Below are 15,909 nucleotides of genomic sequence, written 5' to 3'. Positions count from 1 at the left end.
TGCCACAGTGAATTAAAAGTTGAACTCATTCCTGGGATCTCTTCCAAGCTAGTGAGTCTCTATTTAGATACTAAGAAGGCAGCTGCAAAAACCAAGGCCTTCCCACTGGATAATGATACATGTGGGACTTTGGTCTTTGGTCAGGAAACCCTAGGCATTGATGTGATGTTGATTAACACAGACACTCACAGGTGATCCAGGTGGACCCATGTCTCCCTTAGGTCCCGGGAAGCCAATGACACCACTCTCCCCTTTAGGACCTTTAGGACCTTCAGGACCGACTAGGCCTGTGGGACCAGGCTCTCCAGGCTTCCCTCTGGGTCCCTGAAAATACAAGAGGTCAAAGACACCTCACCCAATTAGTGCTGCTGAATCAGCATTCACAGTATTGCAATTGTGTTCTTTAGTTACTCAGCTGTCACACTATTGTCTTCGCTCTTTGTTCTCTTTGCACTTTAGTTTTTCATTATTGGGTGTGAAGGCAGGAAGCATTCACATCTTATGTACTTCTAAATATGTATTTTTATTTAACATTTATTACATTTTCTTTTTTGCTCAGTGTTGGATCAAACATCATCAAAATATTTGACAATACACTCAAAACCAGCTCAAGGATGTGATTTTTTTTCAGTATTTTCTCACCAACATTTTGACTGCTGTAAATGTTTAAAGTTTAAACAAGGAAAAATCCCCCAGTCTGGCACAGCAGTCTGATATCATTGCCTCAATTTGATAGTAGGTGAGTGGACACCACGTCTCCAAGTGGTTCAGTCAGTAAGTCACTTATCTGGTATTATAAAGCTATAAGTTTCAAATTCTGAGGCAGCCAAGTCCTTTTCGCCAACAATATGGCATTTCATGCATGTTTAGTGTTTTGAAGTGCTCATCATTCAATGCAAATGCACTGTTTAATTTCATTGTTTGTCCAGTGATTTTAGATCTTACCACTTGTTCCCATTTCAGTTTGAAAGTTTGAGATCAAATTCAGTGAACTTGTACAAATGGGGATGCTGGGCAAGTCTGTGAGAGCCATTTAAACGGGTCACATAATCAATAATTAAACTTGTTTTGAGTATGGTGGTTGCACCACCTATGAGCGCCGCCCATTCATGTAGCCATGCATACTCTTTGTAGGAGGTTTCCTATTCGTTCAGTGCCAGAGTCCACCCAGTTCTGGAAGCAGGAAGTGCTAAAATGTTTGGTGTGTTTCTGGGAGCGAGGGCAGTTGGAAGAAAGAGGAGAGCTGAGGAAAGAAAAGATCGTCAGAGAAACCCGTAGATAGTGAATCAGTTATAGTAAGGCGTTAATCCCTTCCGTGTTCATCTACTACAACGTTTCCAACTCAGCAATAACCTGCCAACAACTAGCCACCCACCATACTAAAACCGCCGTCAGCTAACCGGTCTAGAATCCATTACAGCCAGGCAGGTTGTAAGTGCTGAAAAAACTTCATCCCCTTCCCCTCTGCTTTCTATCTCTGAGCAGTGTGTGTTTTTTGATGTGGATGAACAATTACCGTTGAGGAACGGTAGCCGTTGAGCAACCTTTCATTATTTGATGGATGCAGTTTTTCTTTCTTGCTTCTGAACTGTGTTTGAATTGCAATGAACTGAACTTCTTCTGAATAGATCTGAACTGAACCCTAAGTGGAAATTTAAGTTGTGTTTATTGTTTGTGGAACTTATTTTTTTTAAATAAATGTTTGCCTTTGATTGCATATCATTATCGAGTTGTGGTTTTTCCATTATTGTTCATTTTCTTGGATTCAATAGGAGGGTCCATAACGTTGTGTATGTATCCTTGTGTGTCCTTTGGTGGGTTAATAAATTATTCTGAGATACAATCAAAAGTATCTAATGTGTCAGGAGAGAAACCTCACTGGCACCCCAAAATAACCTGTAGCCAAACTGTCACAATGCTTTTTTCAGTCCTTTTCTGAGTTTATAATGGATGTGTATTGTGCTTATAGTGTGTCACATGACCTGTGATGTCACCCACTCATCCTCTTCTGCCTTTTTGCTTTTCTCAAAACTTTCTACAACTTTCACTTCTGATACACAAATTTAACATGAATTAGTAGGCACATTGTTCAGTAGGCACTGGTGTTATTTAAGCCACAAGAGTTATGATATTTTGGCTCTGAGCAAAATAAGAAATATGAGAATTTTTTAAATGTTGATTTCTAGGTCATTGTTAATGTAACTCTTCAAGGACATTTATTCTTCTAATTAAACTTATTTCTACCATTTATACTTTTTAAATTACTGTGCAATTTATTACAACAGAAGTGAAAACCATTGACAATATTACCGTTAAACGTCAGGCTTTTCAGTTCTCAGCTTCTTTAGGTTGTACAGTTCAGCTTCCTGGATTTTCAGCAGTGCAGGCAATTCACTTAACATTTTCAGCAATCCTTTCTAAATTATTTCAGCATTCACACACAAAGAAAATGCAATTTTATCTAGCCACACCATAAAATCTAAAATGGGGATCTTTAATCATAATTCCTACATATTTGACATTGCAATTAATAAGCCGTGTTTCCACCACAGGAACTATACCCCTTTGGAGGAACCAACTGCAGGGACAAGAGTCTAAATTTAGCTCAAGGGTCTTTATATTACCCCCCCAAAAATTGCTCGGAAATAGCATCCAGCGGTGTGTTTACAGCTAACAACATATATATACGATAGATTTACAAAAATACAGCTTTATAAATACGTTTTTACATGGAGCCGAAGTCTGTCTCCTCTTCTCCAAAACAAACGGACCAGCCGATTAGAACAGGTACAGCACTTTAAAAATCAAGTTCCTCCGACGCTCAGGCAGGCACAGACGTGAGTGCTGCAGCTGATTTGCTGCTCTTGTCCGCTGGAAATGTTTTCATGACCTTCCAAACAGTTTCGATTGTCACACTGTGTGCCTGTCTGCTCTGTTTAGTTAATTCTCAGTTTTGTTATTTTAGTCTGTTCTGTATCTGTTCTTTAGTCTGTTCTGTCTTGTGGAGTTGCCTGTGTTTCTCAGTTCTATCTTGTCTGTTCTGTGTTTTGAGTTCCAGTTAGATTCTTCTCTTGTGTTTTGCAACCTGTTAGTGTCTGTCTGTTTTCCCCTGTTGTCTCTCTGCCTGGCTGTGCCTGCGTTGGTCTCATGTCTCTCACCTGCATATCCCCTTCCAACTCATTAACCCTGTGTATATATGCTTGCTTGTTTCCCCTCACTCAGTCTTTGTCCAGTCATTGCAGTGTTTGTAGTGTGTAGCCTGTCTTGCCCTGTTTCCCTGCTTTCTGGATTATTTCCCCTTCTTGGATTTTTCTTTGGTTTGTTTGAACTCCGCTCTGTGTACTGCATTTGGGTCCACCACCCTGCTGAACCGCACACCTTTGAAAGCGACTTTATGTTTGCGTTTCTTTCTTTGTGCCATAGTTCCTTAAAGAACTTGATGGATTTATTCAGTTTGTTATTAAATTTGTAACAGACTTTATCACGTGTCTCTTCATTATACTCCCCCAGAATATTACATTCCAATCAATTCTGATGTTCATTTGAACATTTTGCTCATGGATTGAGGTTACTGATTATGCCTGTCCATTGCTTTGTATGGCGTATATGTCAGCAGGTTAAATTTGCCTAATCTTCGCAGTTTTTTAAACCACGGTGGAAATGCCCACAACAATGGGCTGAAGGATGTTTTAGTCCTTGAAAAGTAAATCTTGGGACTCAAAGTCCTGGGTACTTTTGGTGGAAATAAGACTATAGGTTATCACCATCTTCATTAATGTAACAATTTAACTGCCTGGCTAGTAAAATAGATTGCTGATAAGTTTTACCTTTTCTCCGTCCAGTCCTGGAGAACCTGGTAGACCAACTTCACCCTGAGGAAACACCAAAGTTGGATTACCAACTAGGCAAAGCAGGAAATTGCCACATGGCCCAAGACCCACAGGGGTCCCCAACTTACTGTATATCAATTGGTTTCTAGTATTTTGATTTTTGAATTTTGTTGAGACGAAAATCAACGCTACATTAAAACAATGCAAGAGCCTGCAGGTGAGACATGAAATATGATTCAGGAAGTCCAGCTTGGCCAATGGCTTTAAAGGATGCCAAAACACTGCACAGTGTTTTATAACACTCATAGACAAGATTTTACAACTCTGGAAAGTTAACATTGTTAACTATTTACAAGTTAATTATTTTATCTTTTGTCATAAAGACTGTAAAGCCAGGAATCCACCGACTCCGGCTACGGCAAGTTATGGCTGCGCCACGGTTTTGATACGTCCGTAGCCTGGCGTCAAAGTCCACTGGAAGGGTCTCAGAAGCGTTTCAGCAGCAGAGCGTGCAGCCTGCCCCACGTTATTTACTTGTTATTAATTTGTCCTTTTTGTGCTTCTACTACCTTCTTCACAGCTCTATGTTCCGTCAACTTCAGGCTGCATTTCTCACAAGGAGCATTTCAGAATCAGAGCGTTTTACAGACTGATTTTGCTGACATGTTTAGATTTTGTTCATTTTGTAATCAGTGTTTGCATTTTGTGCTTCTACTGTGTTTAAGTACGCTACGTAGTTAAATGATTTCTTTTTGTGTCTGTTTTAACAGTGTTTATTGTTGTTTTACAATCGGGAGTCTCAACAGGGTGTTTTATTTTGAAAATTGGCTGGATTCTCTCTGCCGTTCTGTGTCTGACTTCCTGCCTGGTTCGATCTGCTCTGTGCTGCATGACGCAGCTAGCAGCCAAAATAGACCTACTACCTGTTCTCTGCGGAGCGGACAGCCGCTTCTGGGACGCGCAGACGTAACGCGCCGTAGCCAGTCAGTGGATTTTAGCCGTAAGGTAAATAGCTGAAATATGGCATTCACATTACAAAGTAATCTTCCAGGAATTTGTACTTGCATATATATGATTGGCCAACCCATTGTATTGCGGCAAAAGTAGAATGAAAGGGTTGCAGTTGTTTATGATGTACCAGAGGCATTTAAGGCTGGCGGCTGTGGCTCAGGAGCTAGAGCGGGTTGCCCGTTAATTGGAAGGTCGGCGGTTCAATCCCTAGCTCCCCCTGGTTGCAAGATACTAAACCCTGAATTGCCCCTGGCTGTTCCGCCAGTGTATGAGTAGTTTCCGTTTGAGCACTTAGGCTCAGTGTATGAATGTGTATGACTGGTGTTATGCAGATGTAGTGTAAAAGCGCTTTGAGTGGTCGAAAAGACTAGAAAGGCGCTATACAAATACGGAGCATTTGCATTTCTTACTACAACTAAAGTTAACTACAGTTATTGTTAGTTGGGCTCTGAGCACTGCCAAAACCTGTGTGACCTACAACATAATACAGTGGGTAACTACATTAAATTAACCTAACTACATATTTTACACCACAGGCCAAAGCACAGCGCTGGAAACTAACTACATGAAATTAATCCAACTACATGTTTTTTCTACCAGGGCAGTAAAAGTTTAGCTGGTTGATCACTTTGATGCTGTAAGCTAACATTACCATTTTATTGCCAATTACTGATCAGCTGATTATCTCACTAACATAACCGGCAAAGCCAAACCACAAGCTTTTCATTTACATCGCTAAAGTCCGACTAACTTAATTACACGTCCAGCAGAAAACAGACAACTTCAGCACCGCTTTGAAAACATCTGTCCCACATCAAAGCCTTCCATTTGGGAAAATCCACAACGATTATATCCGTGATTTCTGCCGTCATCTGTCTGCATCTGTTGCAACCCTGTCTGGCTTCATTGTATGAAGATCCACTGGCTCTCTCTCTCTCTCGTGCTAAATAACACGTGTGCTCCTTCATTTGTCAAAATGTCACTTCTCTTCTTACTTCTAATAAACCAGAAGACTACTCAGAGACTGTTTATTATTATTATTATTTCCTCTTCTTCTTCTTCGTACGCATTCAATGTAGTGACTGGCGTCTACACTGCCGGAATTATACAAGCAGAAGAAGAACACCGTGATGACGAAACGCGCTCTGTAGCACTGTTTGTCCATTGTCAGCTACTGTAGAAACATGGCGACAAAATAAGGCAACATCCATAGAAGGGGGGACCCGCAAAATGTAAATGTAAATGCTCCGTACTTGTATAGCGCCTTTCTAGTCTTTTCGACCACTCAAAGCGCTTTTACACTACATCTGCATTCACCAGTCACACACATTCATACACTGAGCCTAAGTGCTCAAACGGAAACTAACATTCACACTCACTCATACACTGGCGGAATAGCCGCCAGGGGCAATTCGGGGTTCAGTATCTTGCCCAAGGACACTTCGACATGCAGCCAGGATTGAACCGCCGACCTTCTGATTAACGGCCAACCCGCTCTACCTCCTGAGCCACAGCCGCCCCTAAGCCACAGCCGCCCCTAATAACCCGCGATTATGTATAAATAAATGGCTCATTCTAAGGTAATAAAAACATAACGGTTCATTACGTAAGGTCTTTATACACCACTAAAAACATAGTTAGATATTATATTGCATTTAAGTCAATAAATCCACAGAAATATTACACACTGGACCTTTACTCCTTTGACAATGTGTTGAGAAAGGGCCCTGCATAGTGTTATCTATTATTTCAGTTTTATACTAATATGGTTCATGATACTAAATACATTTGCATTTCATCAAATGACCCACAAACAAATTCCATGAAAAACCTAGGGCTAGTTAATCCAGCAGTCAAGCCCCCTCCCCCAGGGCCACTAACAGGTTTTTCTGGCTATGGGACACAAAACCTTAACACAAAAAACCTCCTACCTTGGTACCAGGGAGTCCAGGAGGTCCTGGAAGTCCAGGTAATCCAGGGGGGCCCTAGGGCAAAAAAAGATCAACTACTATGATATAATTTTTAAAATTACTGTGGTGACACATATCATGATAAACATAAACATCCATATACACACAAATGATGAAAGTACTTACCATCAGAGGTATGTTGCGAATATCCTGTGGAGTAATATTAAATGTATACATAAATAAATATGTTGTTAATAATACTGTTTGTTATTCTTTAGTTTTTCTAAGAAAAGTGGAAATAATTAAGAATTACACTGAACAAAATTATAAACGCAAGACTTTTGTTTTTGCCCCCATTCATTATGAGCTGAACTCAAAGATCTAAGACTTTCTCTATGTACACAAAAGGCCTATTTCCCTCAAATATTGTTCCTAAATCTGTTAAAATCTGTGTTTGTGAGCACTTCTCCTTCGCCGAGATAACCCATCCACCTCACAGGTGTGGCATATCAAGATGCTGATCAGACAGCATGGGTATTGCACAGGTGCGCCTTAGGCTGGCCACAATAAAAGGCCACTCGAAAATGTGCAGTCACTAACAATATTTTGAGGGAAATAGGCCTTTTGTGTACAGAGAAAGTCTTAGATCTTTGAGTTCAGCTCATGATGAATGGGGGCAGAAACAAAAGTGTTGCATTTATAATTTTGTTCAGTGTACATACATTTTCATTGTTGTGGATTTCAGCCTTTCCTGGCTCCCCAGTTGGGCCTGCAGGACCCTATAAGGTGAAAAGACCATTTATAAACTTAATCATGAACATAGTGATTATAAAGTAGACATATTTGCAACATGTCTGTCTGCCAGTCATGACTTACTCTTGGTCCAGTTGAGCCTTCAGGACCTATTTCCCCCTAAAGGTTAAATGGAAGTTTTACACTTAAACTCCTCATAAATATTTTCAACTCTTATTAGTATTTGGAATGTAGTATTCTTATTGAACTGTTCTTTTTAGTTATTTCAGAATGTTGTCTTTTCTTACCTTATCTCCCTGGTCGCCTTTGTCACCCTGTAACAGAGATATCATGCAGTGACTTCCATGAGCATGATATTTTATTGAAGCTGCACATCCAGAATACATACAGAGGTCTTAGCTGAATAGAGTACAACTTAATATTATTAGCCAGACAAATAGGGTTTGACTGAATATAGATTTTTGCTGTCCAACGTCATACTTTTAATCATGTACTAGATACTGATGTTTTCAAAGTTGCCAGTCAATGATATGTGTCAGTATACTGTATTTCAAAAGTTTCAATTTCTATGAGAAAACCCCTAAATTTCTGTGAAAAACCCTACATACTAAATGTGGGATACAAATACAAATACTGAATAATCCAACCACTATGATCCTCAAATATCTAGTACCAATAGTAAATCCCATAATTATAAATTCTTCTACACATTTTAGGTGGTTCACACAATCAAAAATTCACATGGAATCTACATTGTTACTTAATTGACCCTTCGCTAAGCCACACCCCCTTAGTTACTGTCTCCGCCATGCTAAAAGACCTGTTGGACTTTTAGCACGGTGCTGCCACTGTTTATTACTTACTTGCACTCCCTGGAGAAATATTGTCTAATTTATTGGAAAAAACGATCTCAGAAAGAAGCAGACAGTTTTGCAGTTGCATCAAGCATTTGAAGGCTGTATTCAGGCTGTCAAACTGACATGAAAAAAATAATGATAGAAGCTAATGCCTAACGTTACCAATCACAGAGTCACCACCGCATTACCTGACTATTGAGAAAGAGGACAACGATATTAAGGATCAACACTGTTCCTGTACAGCTGGGTAGGTCTCTGTTCACTATTACAATCATTAAAAAGCAGAACAGTAGGGTTATATTATGTTACATTCAGTGGTAAGTTAGCTAGTGTTAGCTAACTAACATTACATTAGGAACAAACCACAGCCTACATTTTCCTGGATTTGTTTTAGGTTTTGGAAAGTGAATAAATCGTACTTCTCCTTTCAACCTCTCTGGGTAGCGACTGTAACTATTGAAAGTGCCCCAGGAACAGCTTTGACCATACCTTAGAAAATACAGCAAAAAAAACCAAACTTGATAACAACTCCTGTTGCATACGAGTCCATGGAGCACAGCCATGAAAGTGTCGGACCTCAGGTAGAGCAAGTGATTGGCCAGCTGCGTATTCGGGGTGTGGCTTAGTGAAGAATCAATAAACAAACATTAACAATGAATCTAATCAGCAGACAGAATATGATTAAAGGACTGGAACTTGGAAATAGCTGATTACAGAATTCTTGCCTCAGTGACCACTTACTAGCGTTTTATGCAGCTTTCATCTGCATCTCATGGTCTGCATCAGTGAATTAAGTTTGCTCAGTTGACATGTACATAGCTCAGCTGTCATCATGTAACCTATGTATGCTCTGCAGCCTGGTGGTACGGCAGCAGAAACGTCTATATCTCTTCCCAGAAGGAAGCAGGGTGAACAGGCTGTGGCTGGGTGGGTACTGTCCTTTCGTATCCTTTGGGCTCTGTAGGCACCTCACCTCACCGGTATCACTGATGCTGGTGCGATGGGTACCAATGATCTTCTGAGCAGTTTTAATTACCTGCTGCAGAGCCCTCCAGGCCTGGCCGTGCACAGCCAGTTTGTAGTGTTTCCAGTCATGATGCTTTCTGTTGCTCCTCTGTAAAAGCTGACAAGAACTTGGCACTAGAATTAGGCCTTTTTAAGCTTCCTCAAGAAATACTGGCGTTTCTGAGCTTTTTTCACCAGCGTGGAGATGTGAGATGACCATGTCAGGTTCTCTGTGATGCTGATTCCCAGGAACCTGAAACTGTTCACCTGCTCCACCTCATCACCTCTGATGGAGACAGGAGTGTGTGTCCTTATTTCCCTTTTCCTGAAATCAACGATCAGCTCCTTAGATTTGCTGATGTTGAGCAGTAGGTTGTTTGTTGTACACCACTCTACAAGATTATGAATTTCCTCCCGATATGAAGTCTCATTGTTGTTTGAAATCTGGCCGATGATGGTGGTGGCATCCTCAAACTTCACAACAGAGTTCTCTCCATGTCGGGGAATGCAGTCGTGAGTGTACAATGTGAACAGGAGGGGGCTGAGCACACAGCCCTGGGGGGCTCCAGTATTGAGCGATGGAGTGGGGGAGGTGTGTCCGCCAATCTGAACTGACTGGGGTCTGTTTGTGAGGAAGTTCAGTATCCAGTTGCAGAGTGTTGTATTTAAACCCAGTGTCCTGAGTTTGCTGATCAGCATTCTGATGTAGGTGTTGTTTTTCTCAAGGTGTGTGAGGGCTGAGTGGAGGGCAGTGGAGATGGCATCCTCTGTGGATCTGTTGGTTCTGAAAGCAAAGTGCTGAGAGTCCAGGCTGGCTGGGATGTTGTTCTTTAAGTGCTGAAGAACCAGTTTCTCAAAGCACTTCATCAGAAAGGGGGTGAGAGCCACAGGGCGGTAGTTGTTCAGACCAGACACTGCAGACCTTTTAGGTCCAGGATTGATGGTGGCTGTCTTGAAGCAGGTGGGAAACCTCTCCTGAGACAGTAAATGTAAATGTAAATCCTCCGTACTTGTATAGCGCCTTTCTAGTCTTTTCGACCACTCAAAGCGCTTTTACACTACATCTGCATTCACCAGTCACACACATTCATACACTGAGCCTAAGTGCTCAAACGGAAACTAACATTCACACTCACTCATACACTGGCGGAATAGCCGCCAGGGGCAATTCGGGGTTCAGTATCTTGCCCAAGGACACTTCGACACGCAACCAGGGGGAGCCAGGGATTGAACCGCCGACCCGCTCTACCTCCTGAGCCACAGCCGCCCCAGTGAGATGTTGAAAATGTCAGTAATAACATCAACTAGCTGATTGGCTCAGGTTTTTAGTACATGGCCAGATCAGGCCCAGCTGATTTACTCATATTCACTCTCAGCAGGACTCTCCTCACATCTGCTGTGGATACTGACAGGGGCCGGTCCTCTGGAGGAGGAGTAGACTTTACAGCTGACTCCTTGTTACAGAAATCAAAGCGAGCATAAAAGGTGCTAAGTTCATCTGGTAATGTGGCCTCACACATGATCGGGGCGCTCCTGCTTTTGTAGCTTGTGATGTTTTTGATGGCCTGCCACATACACAGATTTCTGTCATCACAGAGATGTGCGCGCAACCAGGGGGCAGAAAGTTCTGTCCTCACGGTACATTAGTTTATACAGCATATCTAGCTGCAGTGTTGGGCAAATAACTTAGAAATTGTAATGACTTACTTTTTACTTATTACTAATTTAAAAAGTAATAATATTACGTTACTTATTACTGGGTATTAAAAATAAATAGTCACGTTACACGTTACAATTACTTTCAACGACCGCATCCCGGCCTTAAAAGTGATGGGAAACCTGTTCAGCTGCGCATTTTAGAAATAAATCCACTTTACTTGAACAATAATTAACCTGAGGAGTCAACAACCAGCAGAACTGAAAACACTTGACACATGATTTTAACAAAACATATAACATTTTTTAACACCACTGTCTGAGATTAAAAAAAATCAAGCAGATTCTCGACTTTTGAACTAACATTACTGTTTTGCACATGCACTTACCTAAAAGAAGTATTTAGTGCTTTTACAAAACACAAAACGTTGATTAACCCCACTCTCTGCCGAGTGGATACTTTACTGGCAGTAACGTTAGCTACCAGTGTTATGCCAAGTTTTGCCTGCCTGCTGAGAACTGCATCTCTCCCTCGTTCTTCCAATAGCTTTTTGGCTACATTGTGTCCAGTTTCGCTAACCTGCAGCGCGGTCGTGCATGTTATATTAATATGCGAAATGAAACACAAACAAACAGATCTAACTCTGAAATGGCAGTTTATTATTATGTCACCAAGAATTTACAAACAATGCGTAATCTGAGTTGATTACAGTGATTGACTACAGTCTTCTGACCGGCTACCAAAGTGCTTTTGCCGCCTGGCTGCGCGCGCATCCAGTTGTGATTGTATACAAGAAACCCGTCTATATCTTTGGGGTTGTTGGTGTTGAGGTCTCTCTCCAGTCTTTGCTGATGTCTCCGCTTTGCCTACTTGATGCCAGTTTAAAGTATCGCTCTGGCAGTGCTGGAGGCTTCTTTATCACCTGACTGAAAAGCAGCTTTTTTGGCTCTGGATAGAGCCCTCACCTCTCCATTCATCCAGGCCTTCTGAATGGGGAATGATTTTATCATTTTATTGACATCACATTTGCTGATGTATGATGTTCAAACAACTCTACTTCCACTGACATGTTTGCCTGCTAGGCAAACTGCAGAGGGTCCATCAGGGGCCTGTAATGTCCTCCAGGTGGGCCAACATCAGTCTCTTGAAAGATTTCACCAGGGTAATTGTTGAGCGTTTAAAGCATGAGGGGACTTCACAGTGACCTGTTGAAGATCTGTGTGAAGATGAGGGGCAGCTGGTCAGCATAGGCTTTCAGACAGGAGGGTGCCTGGTGCCTTCATTATCTTCTGTCTCTGAAAAAGCTGACACACATCATCTTCACAGATCCTGAATGCAAGAGAGGGGTTAGAGGGAGGGGCGAGCGATGGCCCAGGTTACAGTTGGTTGTGTGATATCTGAGTCAAACTGGGTGAGGGATATGAATGTTGGTTTATCAAACCTACAGCAAAATAAATTCAGGTGGTGGTTGGTGGTTCTCCAGAGTGGGGGGATGGTTTCCTGTAGCTGGTGATGTCCTGCAGGCCTCTGCAGCCTGTCATCTCCATGACAACTGAACAAACTCAATCTGCTGATGGAGACTATACGCTATAGTTGAAAGCTTGTTAGTAAGATAGTATGTGGACTGAACTTAGGATTACTTTGTCAAAAAACATTTCTGTACATTCCCACAGATCACAGCACAACAAAGAATGGTTTCTGACCAAACATTCTTTGATTTAGAATAAATTGAAGAATGCATGTATGAGTGTTGTTAGGAATGACTGACAAATGGTATTATAAGGCTAATTATACTATCCGACAGCACTCCAACAAACACCAATTGAAGCCCAGCTAACAGCACAGATAGGTCAAAGAAACACACTCCGTTTAAGTGGAACTTAACTGCCATTCACAAACACAAAAGACTTGTGATTTAAATCTGACTTTACAGATGTTCAGTTATAATAAGGATGTCAGGATGACCGAAGCACAACCAGACAGTTATGATGCTCATTCCATTCCAGGCCTACCCTGTAGCCCCTCTTGCCAGGGATGCCTGGGGTACCAGGGATGCCAGCCTGACCCTTTGCAGTGGATAAAAAAACAGTCATGACCCACTGATCTGAATGGGTACGTATTAATTGCTGAATACACTGCTCATAAAATGACTTTACCTTTAACCCAGGAGCGCCTGGGAAACCTGCTTCTCCCTACAATAGCCATGATGGCATAAAGATGGCAGAAGGAGTATAAGAACATTATAAGAAAAACATTTGATACACAGTTTTTCTTCAAGATGTTATTCCATCAAGATGAAAGCAATTATACATGCAGTTACATGGATAGATTACAGAATGGGTCTCTGTAGTCACCCTGCTGCCTTCTGGGAAGAGATATAGAAGTTTCTGCTGCCAAACTCAAATTCATCCTCAGTACTGCTCCACTGAATTTATTTCTGTTTACCATTTTTATAATTGCTTCTGTTTTAATGTAAATTGAATGTGTAGCAGAAGGGAGTTACAAAACTCAATTTCATTACAGATTACCGTAATGATCATTGATGATTTATGAATTGCAAACACACAATCACAGACATAGCTGGTTGGTAGCGGGAGTTCCTACAGTACTGGAGTTTTCTCCTGGTAAATGGGTATGCATCAACTGTGTGTCTGATGATGCTTTGATATAACATCTCATAGATGTAGACAGAGGGTCACAATTTATGAGTGAGAAATTAAGAAGTGTTATCTAAGAGGGCTCTGAAATAGTGTAAGTAAAAGGGAAACAGATAATACAGGAATCCTTTAAACAAGCTCCTTCAAATAAAAAAAAATATAGTGAATATTTTGCTTGATTTGATTAAATTCTGTTGACTAACTAATCATTGTCCCATGTGTCCCATCCAAGTTGGATGAGGAAAGTTGGTTGGTGTGCAGAGCCACACATTTACATTGCACGTACCTTATCTGTACCGTTATAGTGTACTCCAACTGGTACAGATACTGATAATATTGCTACTGCTGTGGCTACTACTACTGCTGCCACTATAAAAAACTAGCCTCTGGTACTTGCCTCTTAACCAACTTTTCCTATGGCAACAACTGAAACCATACGACAAGCATTCATTCGCTGATTATGTGTGTGTGTTCTGAGAAACTGAAGTTCTTTTTCAAGACTAAGTTCTAATCACACATCATAAGAATATTGTAGCCTAATAGTGTAATTAAGGCTGCACTTTTCAGACTGTCTGCTAACGTACATGAGACTGTGATCAGATAAAACATTTCTGGACCCTGCTACCCTCATTAGAGACACTCCCCAACAACCAACTGCCCCACAGAGAAAACAGCATCACCCTTTGGTCTGCTTGAACCATCACTCTGGTCACCTGAAAAGTTGAAGGTGTCATTTGTCTGCTATGTTTCTAATTTAACATCTCTCCTTTTCTATGACAAACAGTGGGTGTAGGACCAAATTTTTTAATTTAATTGGCAAAATATAAATAAAATTGAATTGAAAATTGAATTTAAATGAATTTTGTCCTCTTTCCTCTTGCCTGTAATTAGTGACATTGGATTTCTGCTTGCTCCTGTCTTGTGTATAAAGATATTTTGGCCGGTGTTACTAAAGGAAAGCTCATGGGGTGTTCCAAAGAGAAATAATATAATCAAGGAATCATCCCTGTGAGAGCATTTGGTATCTTGCTCTGGACCGAAGTGTAAGATGGATAAATGTAACCCAACCGAGTTCAGGAAATTCTGATTTTTCAAAAAAGGCTACGAGACTTTCTATAATTTACTTACACTACAGTTAAAATGGACATTAATCCATTCAAGGGTAGTTTTGTTCAGTGTTTCATTTCAATTTGTCTACAGAGATCCAAAACAAGAAGTGCGCATACATAAATGTTCACTGTGAAGAATAATATAACAAGATTGCATGGCTTCAACACTGGAGAACTTACAGTAATGGCTGGTCTCTCACAGGGAAAGTACAATCAAAGCTGCTTTCAAAGACAGAGCTTATTGGATCAGTCTAAAACAAAGTAGTGGAGTATTTTACCACAGTGACATGATGGGCCTGTTGCCTGCTGGAAGCTTTGGAACTGAAGAGGTTGAGTGTAGAGGAGTCATCATTTGTGGTCAGCACCATGCCTATATTAATGGTTATTGTGTCTACCACAAAACTTCTACCTGGCACTTTTTATTTCACTCCTCTTGATTCACTCTTTATTTCACTCCTCTAGGTTGATGGAAGCTTCAGCTCCTTAGACGACCATACACTAACATTGAAGGATGAGCCAGTGAAAGTGCTTTCTCTTTATTATTAAACAATAAAAGTTTTCTAGATCTCTGTTTTCTGTGGATATGAACAAATATGCAATTTCCTGGAAGGTTTTACGCTTCCCCGCGACCCTGTACACAGGTTATGCCGTTTTCGATGGATGGATGGTTTTACGCTTGTGACATTTTCTTTCTCTTTTCCCTATCTGTCCATTTCTGAGGCTTAATGGAGAAAACACACAAATACACGTCTGCAACTGCTATTGCCATATTACCGTGGCCAAAGGAGAGCTGCTGTAGGTGCATGTCCGCTGGGACTCCTTCACCAAAACAAAACTGGGCTTCAATTTGAAGATAACCTGAAACTGTCTCTCCAGATCTACAAAGTTCTAATTAAATTTCAAGTTGTGCACTACTTTACTATAACCTGAATCCAAAAATTTTGAACTGAATACGGAACCAGAATCTTAACATAAATAGGTTGTTTTTTTGTAGTATTGTTACAAAAATATGGCGGTTGATTCTTGTAGTAAGTGATATGAAAGGTTTTTTACAGGGTCTGTCTGAACTCAACAACTGTTGTCCAGCAAAAAAACTATGTCCAAAGTACTGAAGTTGATT

At 40.9% G+C, this 15,909-nt stretch overlaps 1 protein-coding gene across 17 annotated transcripts in view; it reads right to left on the bottom strand.

The window, feature by feature from the left end:
- col13a1 (collagen, type XIII, alpha 1) overlaps positions 1-15,909 on the bottom strand; it is a 173,616-nt gene that overhangs the window by 26,497 nt on the left and 131,210 nt on the right. For 15 of the 17 annotated variants that reach the window (XR_005447250.1, XM_038737512.1, XM_038737498.1 and 12 more), the window contains 9 exons: positions 13,180-13,215; positions 13,036-13,089; positions 7,792-7,818; positions 7,628-7,663; positions 7,474-7,530; positions 6,938-6,961; positions 6,773-6,826; positions 3,828-3,872; positions 190-324 (listed from right to left, as the gene is read on the bottom strand). Coding sequence is in view for 16 of the 17 variants with exons in the window: in XM_038737512.1 (XP_038593440.1) it covers positions 190-324; positions 3,828-3,872; positions 6,773-6,826; positions 6,938-6,961; positions 7,474-7,530; positions 7,628-7,663; positions 7,792-7,818; positions 13,036-13,089; positions 13,180-13,215 (468 nt within the window). In the remaining variant the exon portion in view is untranslated. The remainder of the gene's footprint in view (positions 1-189; positions 325-3,827; positions 3,873-6,772; positions 6,827-6,937; positions 6,962-7,473; positions 7,531-7,627; positions 7,664-7,791; positions 7,819-13,035; positions 13,090-13,179; positions 13,216-15,909) is intronic. The other 2 variants (XM_038737513.1, XM_038737508.1) reach the window with 1 other exon arrangement.

Source organism: Micropterus salmoides, unplaced genomic scaffold (genome assembly GCF_014851395.1).
Source record: "Micropterus salmoides isolate LMB-PRFRI ecotype aquatic unplaced genomic scaffold, ASM1485139v1 Ms_hic_scaffold_22, whole genome shotgun sequence".
Lineage (NCBI taxonomy): Eukaryota > Metazoa > Chordata > Actinopteri > Centrarchiformes > Centrarchidae > Micropterus > Micropterus salmoides.
The sequence above is the reverse complement of the archived record's forward strand: the minus strand, read 5'-3'. Positions and strand labels throughout refer to the sequence as shown.